Raw genomic sequence first — 14,770 nt, 5'->3', positions numbered from 1 at the left:
TCCTTATCCAATATGCCCATATCCTTATCCAATATGCCGGATCCCAGCATGTACTAACATATTTGTAAGGTGTGTGAAATATTACCATAAGAAGATGGGAATGGCTGGGACAAACACTTTCACGCAATAAACAATACACGGAAAGATGTACTTACAGACACATCTATTATATGGAAAATAATAATAAATACCGTGTGTACCTATAGTTTTGATTTGTAGTGAATCTTTATATTGCTCTGGCAATATAAACCCATGGTTACTGTGCAAAAGCCAAAGCTTTTTGAAGCTTTTGTGTGTTGAGAGACAGCGAAAAACAAAAAGGCAATTTCCACACAAGTCTTCATCCATAAATCCAGAAAACCAAATTGCATATCCACGACAACCACCTAGCGGAGTAGCATTTTAAAAACGCATTTTTATTTCCGCTATTTTGGACCGTATTGCCTGCCGTACTGAAAGCGTCCATAGCAGCCAGAAGGATGTTGACAACGAGAATCCATTAATTTTACATCCGAACTGATATTTCAGTGCAGCGAGAGTGGTTTGGTGTGATTGAGATGTTTTCCAGGGAGTTAATGGTGTGGAAATGACTTCAAACAACCCGGCTGGTTTTCTTCTCATGGTTAATGGGCAAATCGAAGCAGCCGATGTAAGTTAACAAAGATTTTTTTCGAGGATCTGTTTAATGCAGTAAACTGTGTGCAAAGCCTGTTATTAAAGTGGTTTAATTGGATTACTTACATGTAGTATTTTGTCTAAAGTTCCCAGAATATGACGATCTTTACTGCAAGTATTGTTTTGTTTATGGACACGACTGGGCGCCCACATCAGTGAGTGAAATCAACCTGCTTCACTTCCTTTAGTCTTACAGAAGGGAAATCTATCTGTCCATCATTAATTATCATTATTTAGTTGCCCTTGCTCTCCCTATGTGGGAGACATGTTATGTAGGCTATAAGCTTTTGTTTTTCTCATATATTCCACAGTAGTAAGTTTGTATATGTTTCCCACAATCTGAAGGGCTTGGAAGAGGGGATTTCTCAAATAACTTCAAAAGGTAGAGGATCTCAGAGTTTGGTGTGGAACTTCCCTCTGGACATCACGTTCAAAAGCACGAACCCATTTGGCTGTAAGTGAAGCACATGTTGATTGAGTCAGAAGCAGTTGTATGAAGTTTGTGTGGGTTTTAAAGGTAACAAATAGTTTAATTCACCCTTCCACAATTGAAGGCCTTAAAAGTGTCTTAAATCAGAGCAGAAAATCTTAAATTCATAAGAAATTAAATAATGCCTCTACTGCAAAAATAAATAAATTTGTTGCTAAACAACTTATTGTGTGCTTCCTAGACATTTACGTTCAAAGAACACTGACATACTGTGTTCCCTTCAATTTATTCCTTAAATTGAGTTACTTGGTCTTAAAAAGGTAGTAAAAAGCCTTAAATGTACCTTTAGAAAACCTGCAGAAACCCTGATCTGATAAAGGAATATTATTCTGAAGATTGTAATGCAGCTTAATAATTGTGCCCACAATATATATTTCTAAGTATCAATCTATTTTTAAATTTTTTATTTTATTTAGGGCCCCAGATTGTGGTCAGTGTGTATGGCCCCGACACTTTCGGAAATGATGTTGTGAGAGGTTATGGAGCTGTACACATCCCGTTTACACCTGGAAAGTGAGTTACTCTAAGATTGTGTCGTCATAATGCAAGCTTAAAATCTGTGTAAAATGCGCAATTAAGATGCGAATTCTCTCTGTCCAGACACACCAAGACCATTCCCATGTTCGTTCCTGAGTCTACATCAAGATTTCAGAAGTTGACAAGGTTGTAACTAATTTCTCATAATTAATCCAAAATTACCTCATTCATTTGCATTCACATGTAGACATACAGCAGAAAATTAAAGTTCCCCAATTTATAATGCAGCAGCTTTGGGTTATGATCTGAATTTAATTTGCTGTTGTCCTTCCCTTTTGTTCTCAAGACTTAACTTGAACTACGTTTCAGTTAAATGTGTGACTTGTATGAACGTTTCAAGTGAGATTGTAACTCAAAAACATTTGTTTTCATCAGACTCTATATCTAACATGTTATATCTTGTACTCAGCTGGCTGATGGGAAGGCGTCCAGAGTTCACAGATCCCAAGGTTGTTGCTCAAGGAGAGGGAAGAGAAGGTAAGCTTTTATTTAACCCTAGACTCAAAATGAAATGACATTTCAGTGGATGTTTATCACCTCAAGCCAAGTTGTAGGTCTTCAGAAATTGTTCTTTTGCAATCAAGTGTACTTACAAGCCATAACTGATGCAATTTTGTGTTTGCAGTTACAAGGGTGCGCTCACAAGGTTTTGTTACACTACAGTTCAACATTGTGACTAAAGATATGAAGAAGCTGGGTTATGAAACTACATCAGAGCATTCAGCTGCTACAGGACTGACAAGAACATCTCAACAGCTCTAATAACTTTCAGGATAGTTTTGTACCTTTTTGTAATCTTGGTCCATTTTCAAGTCACTTCCATTGTCGCTTTGTAACTATACATGTGATATCAGCTTTGTATGTTTTTAAATAAACTGATCTTGTTGCATTTATAGAAGTTAATTTGGTTCAAATTTGATTTGCATAATTTGAATTCCAATTCTAATCTGCAGATTCTGCAGATCTTTGCCTGTTTTAACCCTAAACACCAAATATGATTAACCTTTTACCAGGGTTTTTATACTGACCTAAAACTACAAAAACTGAAATTAACATTACTGAAATGAAATGTGAAAAAGCAAGCTTATTTTATTTCAGCTAATTCCCAAGGCAACATTTTTCACTTTAACTTGATCTACTAAAATAAAGTAAAAAACTTTACTAAAACTAACGACAATCATAAAACCACAACAAAATTACTAAAACTTTAAAAGCAAAATTCAAAATATGAATAAAAACTAGGGCTGCAAAACGATTAGTTGATTAATCGCATTCAAAATAAGTTGTTTACATACTAAATTTGTGTATTGCATATATTTATGAATATATACACATACATGTATAAGGAAAAATATGTTAGATGTATAAATTATATACAAGTATTTTTTTTATATATATATATATATATATATGCACACATATTTATATACACACATTTTAAAAAATATATACGCGTGTATTTATATATACATAAATATACACCGTACACAAACAGTATGTAAACAACTTTTATTTTAAATGTTGTTAATCAAATGCGATTATTAATTGTTTTGCAGCTCCATACCATAGCATCTTAATGAAGCTAAAATAACACAATAAGATGTGATGTGGCGTTTACTGACAGCATGAACAGACAGATCAAACGTCATTGATACAATTGATTTGTTTTACCACTGCAGCTACAGGTCTTTTATCACTTGCTGCTGTTTAGATGGCAATAAAACATCACACTCCTCCTGTGACTTTCCTACAAAACCATTACACAGAAATAAGGTACACAACAATATGTTACAATAGAACAGATGATAAATTATATTATACAGTTATAATGCCAACAAGCACATATCCATAAAAGCAGCCTGCTCCCAGTAATACGAGACAGTTTGGTAAATACACAGACAATAACATGGAAAAATAAAATGTTATGCATGTTCACAAGGTTAGTCCTCCACAATAAATGCATAAATAGTACATAATGACAGAAGTAACGGGTGATACACGGTAACAGCAAAACAAGATGATCGAGACAAAATGAGCTAGATATCGTATGGATTCAAAAGTAAAACTAGTCTGGATAATCGAGTACAGTGATGTTCACTAGCAGGGAGTCTTGTTTAGCAGGATCAGTGCCTGCCTTAACCATCATGGCCAACAAAAGCGCATTACATACAACTTAAAGCTGTCTTAGCCACCCCCACCCCCCCAAAATGCCTGAGTATGCCTGCAGATTATTGACCATAACACACCCAGGCTCTGCTACAAGGCTGCACGTGGGTAGTACTACCACAATATTTCCAGCAGAGGTCACTAGCTCACAGATGAGAGAAACCGTAGAGTCAATACTCAAGCTGTAATAATAAAAAGAAGCAGGGATAATAATGATAACTGGGGAACAACTGAAGAGAGATAAATGTGTAGTCAGTTAGGAAATGACCGCAGCTCTGCATTTAAAAAGGACAAGCAAAGTCACTTTGGTAACTACTATTGGTGGCAAACATTGCCATCTTGTGCTTAACCAGTTGAATTAAAAGTGTAGACACAGCAAGCCACACAAAACACCAAAGTCTAGGCGTTCTCGCTTTAAAATGGAGTGCTAATTGTGGTGAACAATTCATAGTCTGGTCTAAATCTCATTTAATGATGAAACCATGGCCAAAATAAATTTATGAATACAGAACAATGCAAATCAACCACAGGTTTCTAGCTGTAGAAAGATGCATATGACCCCAAACATACATGTATACCACATACTCAAACAAAAAAAGGAATCAATCATACAATCTATTAAAAGACTCCTCCCACACTGTAACCTGTCTTGGCATGTCCACTCATTCTTTTAACACTAAGCAAGTTAGCTTCGAATACAGAACTGAGGATTTAGTTAACGGCAAGCTCTGAAACACGCTTGGCTTTTTTTCCCAACGTACATGAACAGATTGCATTAGGAAGCAGTGATTAGTGATACAGCTGTCGGTTATAACAGTAAGATGCATTAGGACCTGATGAAGATATACCAACACCCATTTCCTCCCGTTTCCCTTTGCTCCTTCCATACGCACGCACACATAAATTAAAAATAAAAACATTACTGAAATGACCACATTTCAGGTTGTTGGATACTCACAGAGTAGCGGATGAATACCAATCATTAGTATGGATTAGCTGTCGAATATGGAGCTGTGCTGTGCAAATAGTGAGCCTTACTGAATCGAAAGAACCCATTCACCCAATAAACAACATCTCTGCATTGTAAAGCAGTAAAAAACAGGCTTAGGTATAAAAGTTGAGCTGTATTATGATATGCAAACCAACTCCCCGTCATGCATTACAAAAGAAAAGGAAGAAAGAACAACCCTCTACTTCAGTATGAAGTTCATCTTTCAATGCATCAGGTTTGAAACCAGTCACACATGCAGTTCGCAGACTCCCTCCTAGTCCTCGGCTTTGCTCGTGTCTTAGTGAACGGTTTGCCATCGCTTCTCGCGGTAAGGACTAACGGTGGGCCGACAGTCAAAAGAAGATAAATCAGAGCATGTGCAAAATCCCTGCTTAGAACATCAAAATCATTTCCATGTAAACTGATAGAGAGACCTCTAAACTGTCTACTCAAGCGTACTGTAAATACACATAGTGTATATGCACTGCGTAGAACGTACAGGCTGCTTCGATTAAAAGGGTTAGCTTTATCTAGCACGCTGCTTTCAAAGACTAGAAATTAGAAAAATTAAGACGAACCAGTACTCCTAGTTTCAAGCCTCTGATAAGAAAAGTAAGCCATCAAAAAAAGAAGTTAAAAACAGGAAGGTTACTCCCGGGAAGAAAATCTCCTAGACGCTGTATCGCTGATGGTTTCATTTGAGGAAATTTAGGAAAGAATACCAAATCATCGTATGGTACCAATTTCTGACAGAAGAGGAAGGGAATCGCCTGCCAGTGTAAGACCTGTAAATACCACTGCTACTCCCAAAAGTCTCAAAATAGCAGGCAGGTTTGGGGGAACATAACCGACTACATTGTCTATGCCATAGGAACGGGGATGAGAGAGAGATTCGTGTAGGTTTCGGGGAGGCAAATGATGTTCCTCACAATAAGAAGGGGTTGGTTGTGCCGCCGGCTTGTGCTGCTGCGCCTGTGGGCGGCAGCCCTCCGCTCATGAGCGGCTGGGGCATGGACATGGAGGCTGGGATCCCCATGTTTTGCATCTGGCCCACGGGCCCGAGAGGAGCCATGCCGGCCATGGGTACCATTGAGACAGGACCGGCTGGGGGCATTGAGGACAGAGGCAAGGGCTCGTTGCTTCTCTGGGCCATGCTGAAGCCCTGTCCGCTCAGGCCCATCATGGGACTGACTCTCATCTGGTTGAGGGTGGGTGGCTGTGGCTGGGTCACCTGGAAGGGGTTGACCTGAGCTGCAGGAGCTGAAGCTGCTCCCGAGACTGAAACGAGACCAAAGGGAGGTACAGGTGAGTGTGATGCTTAATGAGAAAAATCAGGGTATCCGCAGGATTTTTCAAATCAAATTTAAGGCATTTTAATTAAAATAACAGTCCGTCTAATCCATTCAGAACAAACCAACACAATCGCAAAAGCTGCAAGTATAAAATGTTTAAAATGTTTTAATAAAAATGTAATGAAATCAGTACCAACATATTAATGTATACACAGGTTGAGTGATAATACATTTTGCTGAGACGGTAATACTGTCTTTAAAGAAAGACAGATTACACATTGAGCCGATACTAGTAAAATCTATATACTGAATGTACATAGTGTATATATTTACAGCATATTACAATGTGAAAAACTTAAACATTGTCATATTCTTCAGTACAGTACACGGATGCATGTTCTAGGTGAGCAGCACCACGCGCATGCGGTACTCTCGATAATGGCATTAGATGGATTGTTGAATTGTTGAGTAAAGTTGTTATTTTTGTTTTCTTTGAGCACAAAAAGTATTTCACATGGACTATTTTATCCATGTCATTCCTACCTTTTTGGGTCTGGGAACATTTCAGTTGCATTGCTGGCTATGGAGGGTCAGAAAGCTCTCAGATTTCATCAAAAATATCTTAATTTGTGTTCAGAAGATGAATGATGTTCATGCAGGTTTGGAACGACATGAGGGTGAGTAATTAATGACAATTTTCATTTTTGGGTGAACTATCCCTTTAAAACGATAAATGACCTGGAGTTTTATAAAAAAGACCCCTGTAAATGTACAAGTGATCTCCTAGAAATATTTCATTGGTTTAGGTTACCTCCAGCAAGGAAGGGGTTGGAGACTGGAGCCTGCTGGGGAGGTTTGGTGACCAGAGAGTCAAGGTTGACAAGTGCAGCGTTGGGACCCAGGAAAGACTCTGGGGTTTTTCTGGTTGGGCCACTTGGTACGTCAAACAGATCAGAGCCTACAGACAAACTGGTTTGCGATGGCAAGGCAGAGCTTCCTCTAACATCACCTGTAAAAAAACATCACATCTCATGTCATTCCCTAACAACAGATGATACTTCATTTAACTAGTAATCTAGTAGTCAGCATTTACCTGTCACTGCTGAGGAGCGAAGACTGTCAAACTCTGAGAGGTCCTCCCTGGAAGTACCATTTGGTGTGGAGAAAAGATCAAAGCTACCCACTGAGGGAAGACAGTTGGGATTAAAATTGAAGAAAGATTTTGTAAAATAAGAGAACAGTCTTTATTTCTCAATGTAACAAATACATTTTAACATGAACTTCAGTCTTCAGAGCTCACCTGTGGCAGGGGCTTTGGGGCGGGTGGCAGGCATTGGGCTCCAGGGATCAGCAGCTGTAGGAGCCGGGGTTGACCCCCAGGGGTCACTGCTTTTCAGAGGAGCAACTGAGGAAGAGGCACTGGGAAGACCCCAAGGATCTACAGGAGCAGCTGGCTTAGGGGCTGCACCTGGAAGATACACACAGATGTGTTAAGTAACACCACAGGTAACACTAGAATGAAAAACCACTGCTACTCCCTTTACTCTTACTTATCAATAACTGAAAAAGACCTTTTTCAGAGCTAATTTTTAAAAACAAAATCAAACCCTAATGAGTTGCAATATAATGGAAGTAGCAGTAGATCTTTTCTTCCATATTGTGACAGCCGAATAAAATGGATTATTGAAAAAAACCAGAAAAAAAAAAAAACAGTGCCTGAACTTTTCATGTTTCTATTCATTGGTTCTTGAATGAATGGAAGCCTTAGTCTGCCATTTCACTTAAAGACTGAGTTCAGACATTTTGATTTAAAAAAGACAAAAAGCTATGAAAATGAAAAAAAGGCACAGATGAATCACTCATAAGATGCACTGAACTAGACAATTTTAAGCACAACACAATTAAAGGCACCAAAACAAAACAGAGTACCAAAACAAACTTGTAGCCAATCAGCAGTAAGGGGCGCGTCTACTCGTGATATGGAGGAGAGAGCGTTCAGTGAACAGCCGAGCGTCAGAAAGATGGAGATGGTGCATAAAAAACGAGGAAAACATCTGCGGAACAACAAGGCGAGAAGTAGGACCCGTGTAAATATCGGATTAGCTTTCCAGCGCTGGAGAGAACTCAAGGAGCGGGAGGCTTGCGATCGGACGCCGAGCTTGCTTTGTTTCTTCCCGATAGGTGAGTAACTGTGTCTACACCGGACTCGGCGTGCCGAAACAGCTAAAGTCTGCCTACACTGGACGTGTGTATTTCAGGCGAGAATTGCATTTATAGTTAAGAGATGTAACCAACATGAAAACCAGAGAGCTGTCTATGGGTGAAAAACAAGCAATTGTGAAGCTGAGAGGAGGAGGAAAATCAATCAGAGCCATTGCACACACATTGGCCATAGCCATTTCAACCATTTGGAATGTCCTGAAGAAGAAAGAAGCTACTGGTGTACAAAGTAACAGACATTGAACAGGTAGACCAAGGAAAACAACTGCAGTTGATGACAGAAACATTGTGAGAGCTGTCAGGAAAGACCCTAAAACAACTGTAAGTGAGATCAGCAACAACCTCCAGAGGGCAGGAGTGAAGGTATCACAATCTACTGTTCGCAAAAGACTTCATGATCACAAGTACTGTTACACCAGGCTACACCAGAAGATGCAAACCACTCTTAGCAAGAAGAATAGGAAGGCCAAAAGGAATTTGCCAAAAAGTACAGAGATGAGCCTCAAAAATTCTGGGACAAAGTTTTATGGACTGATGAGACAAAGATTAACCTGATACAAGCGCAGGTTTTATTAAATCGATGTAGAATTTCTATACTTCTGTGTGTCTGTGTGTTACTCTTTTGTGTGTTAAACACAATCTATAGATAACATCATTTTAATGAAAAATAAATGAAAAAATATATGACAAAAATACTATTATAAACTTAGTTTATAATACAGCAAAAGATACTCTAGAAAAATCATGGGTGCACAATAATTTTATAAAACCTAGTGAAACATTTTTATTTACAAATAAAAGTGAATAAGTGTAGGACTAAATCCGGTGAAATAATACACTGCTCTTTGAATTGTTGTAAAATACATTCATGAAAAAACAAGCAAATACATTTATATATAAATATATAGGCTACTATAAAATTAAAATGCATTTCTTTTAAATCTATTGCACAGTAATGAAGGCAGCAACATATGATAGATGGGACAGAACAAGAAAGACTGTTAATAATCTTTCATTGCGCAAAAGTAAGGCTCCAATATAGACCAGCAGAAAGCGCTTATGCGCATCCCGTGCGCAGAATGATGCGCTTGAAGCGACACGGAGTCACAGCGCGCAGCCCTCTGAGTCCACATAGAAACGTTCAAAGTACAAAGGGAAGAGATATTGATGCGTAGTATATTAAATCTGTGCGTAAGTTTAAGCCTTTTCTTTTGGTTTAAGCCTTTTCTTGAAGAGAGTTTGACTGTAGTAACCGAACGCGACACGCAGTTTAATTACTGAATGGAGGATGACAGACAGCCGCGGCAGAGAGAAGAGTTTACCTGAACTTGAATTTAAAGACTTAAATATTCATCTGTACCTCAGATTAAACTATGGAACAGCTTCAGAACACTTGAAATATAGTGCACGAAAACTTTATGGTGCTTTATAATGTTTTTGTGCCTTTCGTGGGGCTCAACAATAACACAATAGTATACGCACAATATCGGATTTGGATCGGTCTCGTCTGCTCGATAACCGATCCGCAGAAAATGACCGCATCGGAGCCGATACCGATCCGGAGTATCGGATCGATGCATCCCTAGTCACAGGCTTGATGCAGTTATTGAAAGCAAAGGATTTGCAACTAAATATTAAGTCTTTTTCACTTTAATCTGTTAATTCTATCTGTTCCAATACTTTTGCTCACATGAAAAATGGGTGGGTTCAAACAAAAGGTGATACCGAGGATGCAAGTCTGAAATTTGCGTACTTGGTATTGAGAAACACGCGCAGACCTAACGTTAAGTCACCAGACTATTTGCCTAATCTTTTCGGTAGTTTAGACTGCGATGGAAACGCAGAAAGCAACAGGTCTGGAGAAAAAAAAAAAAAAGTTCCTGGGACATAATGTTCCAGGTAATTTTGGTGGAAAAGCGGCTTATGTTTCACAGAACTAATCGTTGCCTGGGTCGCGTAGGCTACGTATATGTGGGGCAGATCTATCAAAATAGGGGCGAGACCCTTTTGGGGTAGGGGCATATTTGTTTTGGTGATTTCAAATATCAACATTGGCTTCCAGAAATCGCTTACCCTGCCTTTCAGAGCAGACTGATATAAATGAGAAGGTCACAGAATTACTGTTACATCATCAATAATATATCTTCACATTTAATGTTTAACTCACTTAGAACAGAAACCAAATGGATTAAACCTGTACAAACTACAATATGACAGGAAGAGAAAAAGAACTATTTGGAGACCAGGCTCAAATTCCAAGTTTAAGATCAATCACATATACTTCAAAAATATGAGATCCATTATTTTAAACCTACTGGTAATGCTAAAATTCTATTAAAAACAGTAGCAACAACAAGAGAAATGTGGGCTTTTGGTAAACAGGTGGTCCTCACATTCTGACCATTAACTTTTTTTTATTTGATCAAATTAGATTCAAATCTGCCTTAAATTGTAATAATAAAGCTAGTATTTATTATGCAAATGGTCCTGGTGGGATAAATGCTCTTTCATTTTTTTACAAAGCCTAATGTGATCAGCACAGCAGGAAGCTGATACAAACTGTTGTCAATGTGCAATTATTAGCCACAGCCAAATGTGATCTTGTATGTGAAGGGTGTTTACTTGAGAAACTAGCTAGTGTTTGTGTGTGTCTGCCTTCAAGATAATAAAACTAAAAATAATGTCTGTTTTTAGATATATATATTCCTCATCCATTTGACAGAATTTATTATACATCACAATATTTACGCGTTTTCTCCAAAACGGTTTAAAAGGGTGATTTGTTTCCCTCCTGAGGAATCATTTAATCCATTTCACTGCTGCTAAGCAGATGTTTAAATTAAAGAATTTAAATTAACAAGATCAAGATGGACAAGTCTATTGACATACTCTTTAGGAAACATAATTGCCAACCAAAAGTGCTTTATAAACATCATGATATTTACAATCTAACTGATATTGTCAAGCCCAAGTTTGTATGTGTCTGTTTACCATAGGACTGCCAGGGGTCTGAGGCAGGGCCTGCTGCTGCAGCTCCTGCTCCCCAAGGGTCCGATGTTTGATTGGCAGGGCCCTCAAGAACCGGGTCCATCATATCCATCAGAGAAGACTGTGGAGGCTACACACACACACAACATTTGAGATCAGCGCCTACAGATACCATCCAAAGCAATCACATCAGTTTTAGTGAATAAGAACTTGGAAGCTGATCTGAATATAAATACTCACATTAGGAGTAAACAAGTCCGCAAGCAAAGAAAGGGAAAAAGTTCATTGAAGAGATTAATGAAATGGTTTTCTGGTGACATTATTTAGCTCATAGTAGTATAAACACAAACTGGTAGTATAGTTTAGGAATACCCAAATCAGAATTTAGGTAACTGAATATTTTCAGGTCATATACATTTGGAAAGGAGTGACAGGTTATACCCCATCTAAAAACATCTCTAAAAGAATTGCTAATTTGGAATTGCTTTTATGAGCTCATTAATTGAGAATATATATATATATATATATATATATATATATATATATATATATATATATATATATATATATATATATATATATATATATATATATATACACACACACACACACACACACACACGTGTCACACCACATGACCATCTAATAAGAACTAATGAAGGCAAAGGTGACAATTTCACAGCCCCTAAAAATATACTACTGTTAAAATATATGGGGTCAGCACTACTCTTTTAAAGAAATTAATACTTTTATTCAACAAGGAAGTATTAAATTGATCAAATGTGACAGTCAAAACATTCTTAAGGTTACAGATGTTTTATATTTCAAATAAAAGCAGTTTTAAACTTTCTATTCAAGTGTATTTCAGTTTCCACAAAAATATTAAGCAGCACAACTGCTTTTAACATTGATAATATTATTAAATATGTCTTAAGCATCAAATCATCATATCAGAATGATTTCTGAAGGATCACGTGACACTGAAGACTGGACTCATGGCTAATGAATGTTCAGCTTTGCGTCACAGGAATAAATTACATTTTAAATATATATTTAAACAGAAAACTTACATTTTAATAATTTAATGTATATAAATACAAATAAATTGTAATATTTTCACAATATTACTGTTCTTACAGTATTTTTGATCAAATACAGTTTGAGAAAGAGATAAAAATCTTATTGACCCCATACTTGCGCAATGGTGTATTTATACATTCATAAATTGACTGAAAAACACTGACTGTGAGGTAACCAACAAAATTTAGCAGAGTTCTGCTCTACTCTTATGTTAGAGTAGAGCAGATTATATTAGCCATTTGGCCTTTGAAGACTTTGAACACGATGCATAATATGTACAGTTCTTAAACTGTACTTTCACAGGGTTGTGAAGCTTGACAGCCCCCGATCAATATATGCTTTTGATATTTGAAATAGCACAGAATGAACATTCAGGTAAAATGTCTTTGTTCTACCGAAGAATGAATATCATACATGAACATGTTAGGAACGACAAAAGGATAAGTAAATGACAATTTTAATTTCTGGGTGAACTATCCCTTTAATAAATGAACATGCAGGAGGTAAGGGATGTGTAAACCTTCAGCAGAATTTTGTGTGGCCACAGATTCAGTTCAGGCCTCCTGATGAGTTGAAGAGCTCAGAGGCTGCACCTACCTCTTTCTTCTTCTTGGCTATTTTCCCTGTGTTGGAGTCTTTACGGCTTTCTTCTAGAGCCATCTGGAGCCGTAGGTCATCCCCACGACGCATCCTCTCCTCCTGAACAACCACACACAGACACACAAAAGAATTCATGTTATATCACACATTACGGAGTACGTGCTGTCTGCTGAATCACAGCGTGAACCTGCCGCCCTGTGTCCTATGACGATACAGCCCTGTTGTTGTGATTCACGATGATTCAGCATCAAAATTCAGTTACCGGGGCATGTAAAAATCTGCAGATTACACAATTACACATTGAAGCCAAGACTCAGAATTATGCTAGCAAACCAAGAGACACACCCGACACTTTGTTTCCTCAATGGGTCTGTTTCAAAGGGCAGAGGAGACGGGAAGGAAGCTAGAAGTGCAAAATGTCAGTGGGAAGCAACTGAGGATAGGCTGTAATTTAGTCCCTATGTTAATTTGGTGCCAGTAAATAGTTTTGTATTTGGTTAGCCATATTCACAACAATTAATGCTTACAAGCTGAAGGGGAGCGAGAACAGATCAGGGTTTGTTGTGGTTCAAAGTCAGTAGATGGATCTTCTCAATGTGTTCAATGAAGCTCAAGAAGCAGAGTTCCAGATGTCAAAATAAGACTTTATTAGACAACATAAAGCCGAGATAACGGTCACCGCATCTGAATCTTTGTCTGTCCGTCCATCCATTTTATACCATTTTCACTACCCAAAGTTGGTAGTTCCGGTTTTTTAATTGGCTACGCCTGTCGGGTTCGCCACAATTAATCACTAGCCCACCTGGTCCATTTTTAATGGTGGAATTTGGCCAGATCCGCCATTTTTTAAAAAGTTCTTTATTCCATCACTCCTATTGGTTGGCAGTGATCCCAGAGGACATACATCACAGTTGTTTACGTGTACCTGTCATATTCTGGAAATCACCCAAAGTTCCTCGGGTTAAGTTCACTGGTAAAACACCTGCATTTGACCAGTGTATGGCCCTTTAAGACTTATAATCAGTATTTAGACATCCAGTAAAATAGTAATTAATATTTGGATATCATATTTTGCATAGAATAGTATATGGATTATATTTTTAAACATGTCTAATATTTTGAATAAGATAATGCTATAGTGAGTAAACAAAATAACACAACAGGTTTTACCTACAAATCAACACATTTGAGCATTTATTTTAAATAAAATTAATCAATAAACACTCCAAGTTAAAATCTTCCAAAACTGGAAATGATCAGCAATCATCAAACATGGGTTAAATGAGGCTATAGCACAAGCAAAGCCATTTCGCTTAATCAGTGAACATTTCCAATATTGTTACATGCAGGACATTTTAGTGTGGAGCTGAAACATGAAAGATTTATGCAAGAGGCAAGAAGGACAGAGAAAGCAGAAAATGCTGAGATGAGTGATGCTCTTTCACCACAAGCCTCATGATATCAACGGTTAGAATGCTATGCTTCCCTTAACCTCAATGATCACAAATCTGGGACATCTGACTGTCTCATACAATTATGTCCATTTTTTAAAATGACCCCTAGTTTACATCAAGATCTGACAGGGAAGGAGCTCACAGAATGAATCACAATCCCTATGATAGACACCTGACAGCTATACAATTAGAGGCAGGTTTAAGAGGGCCAACAGCGATACACAGAAATGTAGGAAGTCCCTACTGTGCACCTCCCTTTCAGACAAGCCCCTCCTCA

The 14,770-nt window shown here is 37.9% G+C and overlaps 2 protein-coding genes across 4 annotated transcripts in view; one reads left to right on the top strand and one right to left on the bottom strand.

The window, feature by feature from the left end:
* Positions 1-449: 449 nt before the first annotated feature.
* LOC306853788 (B9 domain-containing protein 1-like) lies at positions 450-2,597 on the top strand. The gene is made up of 7 exons (XM_079391442.1): positions 450-649; positions 762-830; positions 1,021-1,129; positions 1,582-1,678; positions 1,766-1,828; positions 2,112-2,179; positions 2,328-2,597. The coding sequence occupies exons 1-7, from the start codon at positions 587-589 to the stop codon at positions 2,462-2,464; spliced, it is 606 nt and encodes a 201-aa protein (XP_079247568.1). The 5' UTR covers positions 450-586; the 3' UTR covers positions 2,465-2,597.
* A 599-nt stretch (positions 2,598-3,196) lies between these two features.
* Positions 3,197-14,770, bottom strand: part of LOC306853670 (epsin-2-like) — a 29,508-nt gene continuing 17,934 nt past the window's right edge. The window contains exons 4-9 of one of the 3 annotated variants that reach the window (XM_079391246.1): positions 13,037-13,138; positions 11,363-11,489; positions 7,452-7,619; positions 7,245-7,334; positions 6,963-7,160; positions 3,197-6,137 (exon numbers count right to left, since the gene is read on the bottom strand). In XM_079391246.1, coding sequence (XP_079247372.1) covers positions 5,785-6,137; positions 6,963-7,160; positions 7,245-7,334; positions 7,452-7,619; positions 11,363-11,489; positions 13,037-13,138 — 1,038 coding nt within the window. In that variant the 3' untranslated portion in view covers positions 3,197-5,784. The remainder of the gene's footprint in view (positions 6,138-6,962; positions 7,161-7,244; positions 7,335-7,451; positions 7,620-11,362; positions 11,490-13,036; positions 13,139-14,770) is intronic. The other 2 variants (XM_079391247.1, XM_079391248.1) reach the window with 2 other exon arrangements.

This window comes from Barbus barbus (genome assembly GCF_936440315.1).
Source record: "Barbus barbus genome assembly, chromosome: 3".
Lineage (NCBI taxonomy): Eukaryota > Metazoa > Chordata > Actinopteri > Cypriniformes > Cyprinidae > Barbus > Barbus barbus.
This window is presented reverse-complemented; position numbering and strand designations above follow the sequence as displayed.

Bases quoted from the DNA above. Each gene is read 5' to 3' on its own strand.
- LOC306853788 (XM_079391442.1), top strand. From the start codon at position 587: ATGACTTCAAACAACCCGGCTGGTTTTCTTCTCATGGTTAATGGGCAA. The intron at 1,130-1,581 runs GTAAGTGAAGCA...TATTTTATTTAG, and splicing joins AAGCACGAACCCATTTGGCT to GGCCCCAGATTGTGGTCAGT. The intron at 1,679-1,765 runs GTGAGTTACTCT...CTCTCTGTCCAG, and splicing joins ATCCCGTTTACACCTGGAAA to ACACACCAAGACCATTCCCA.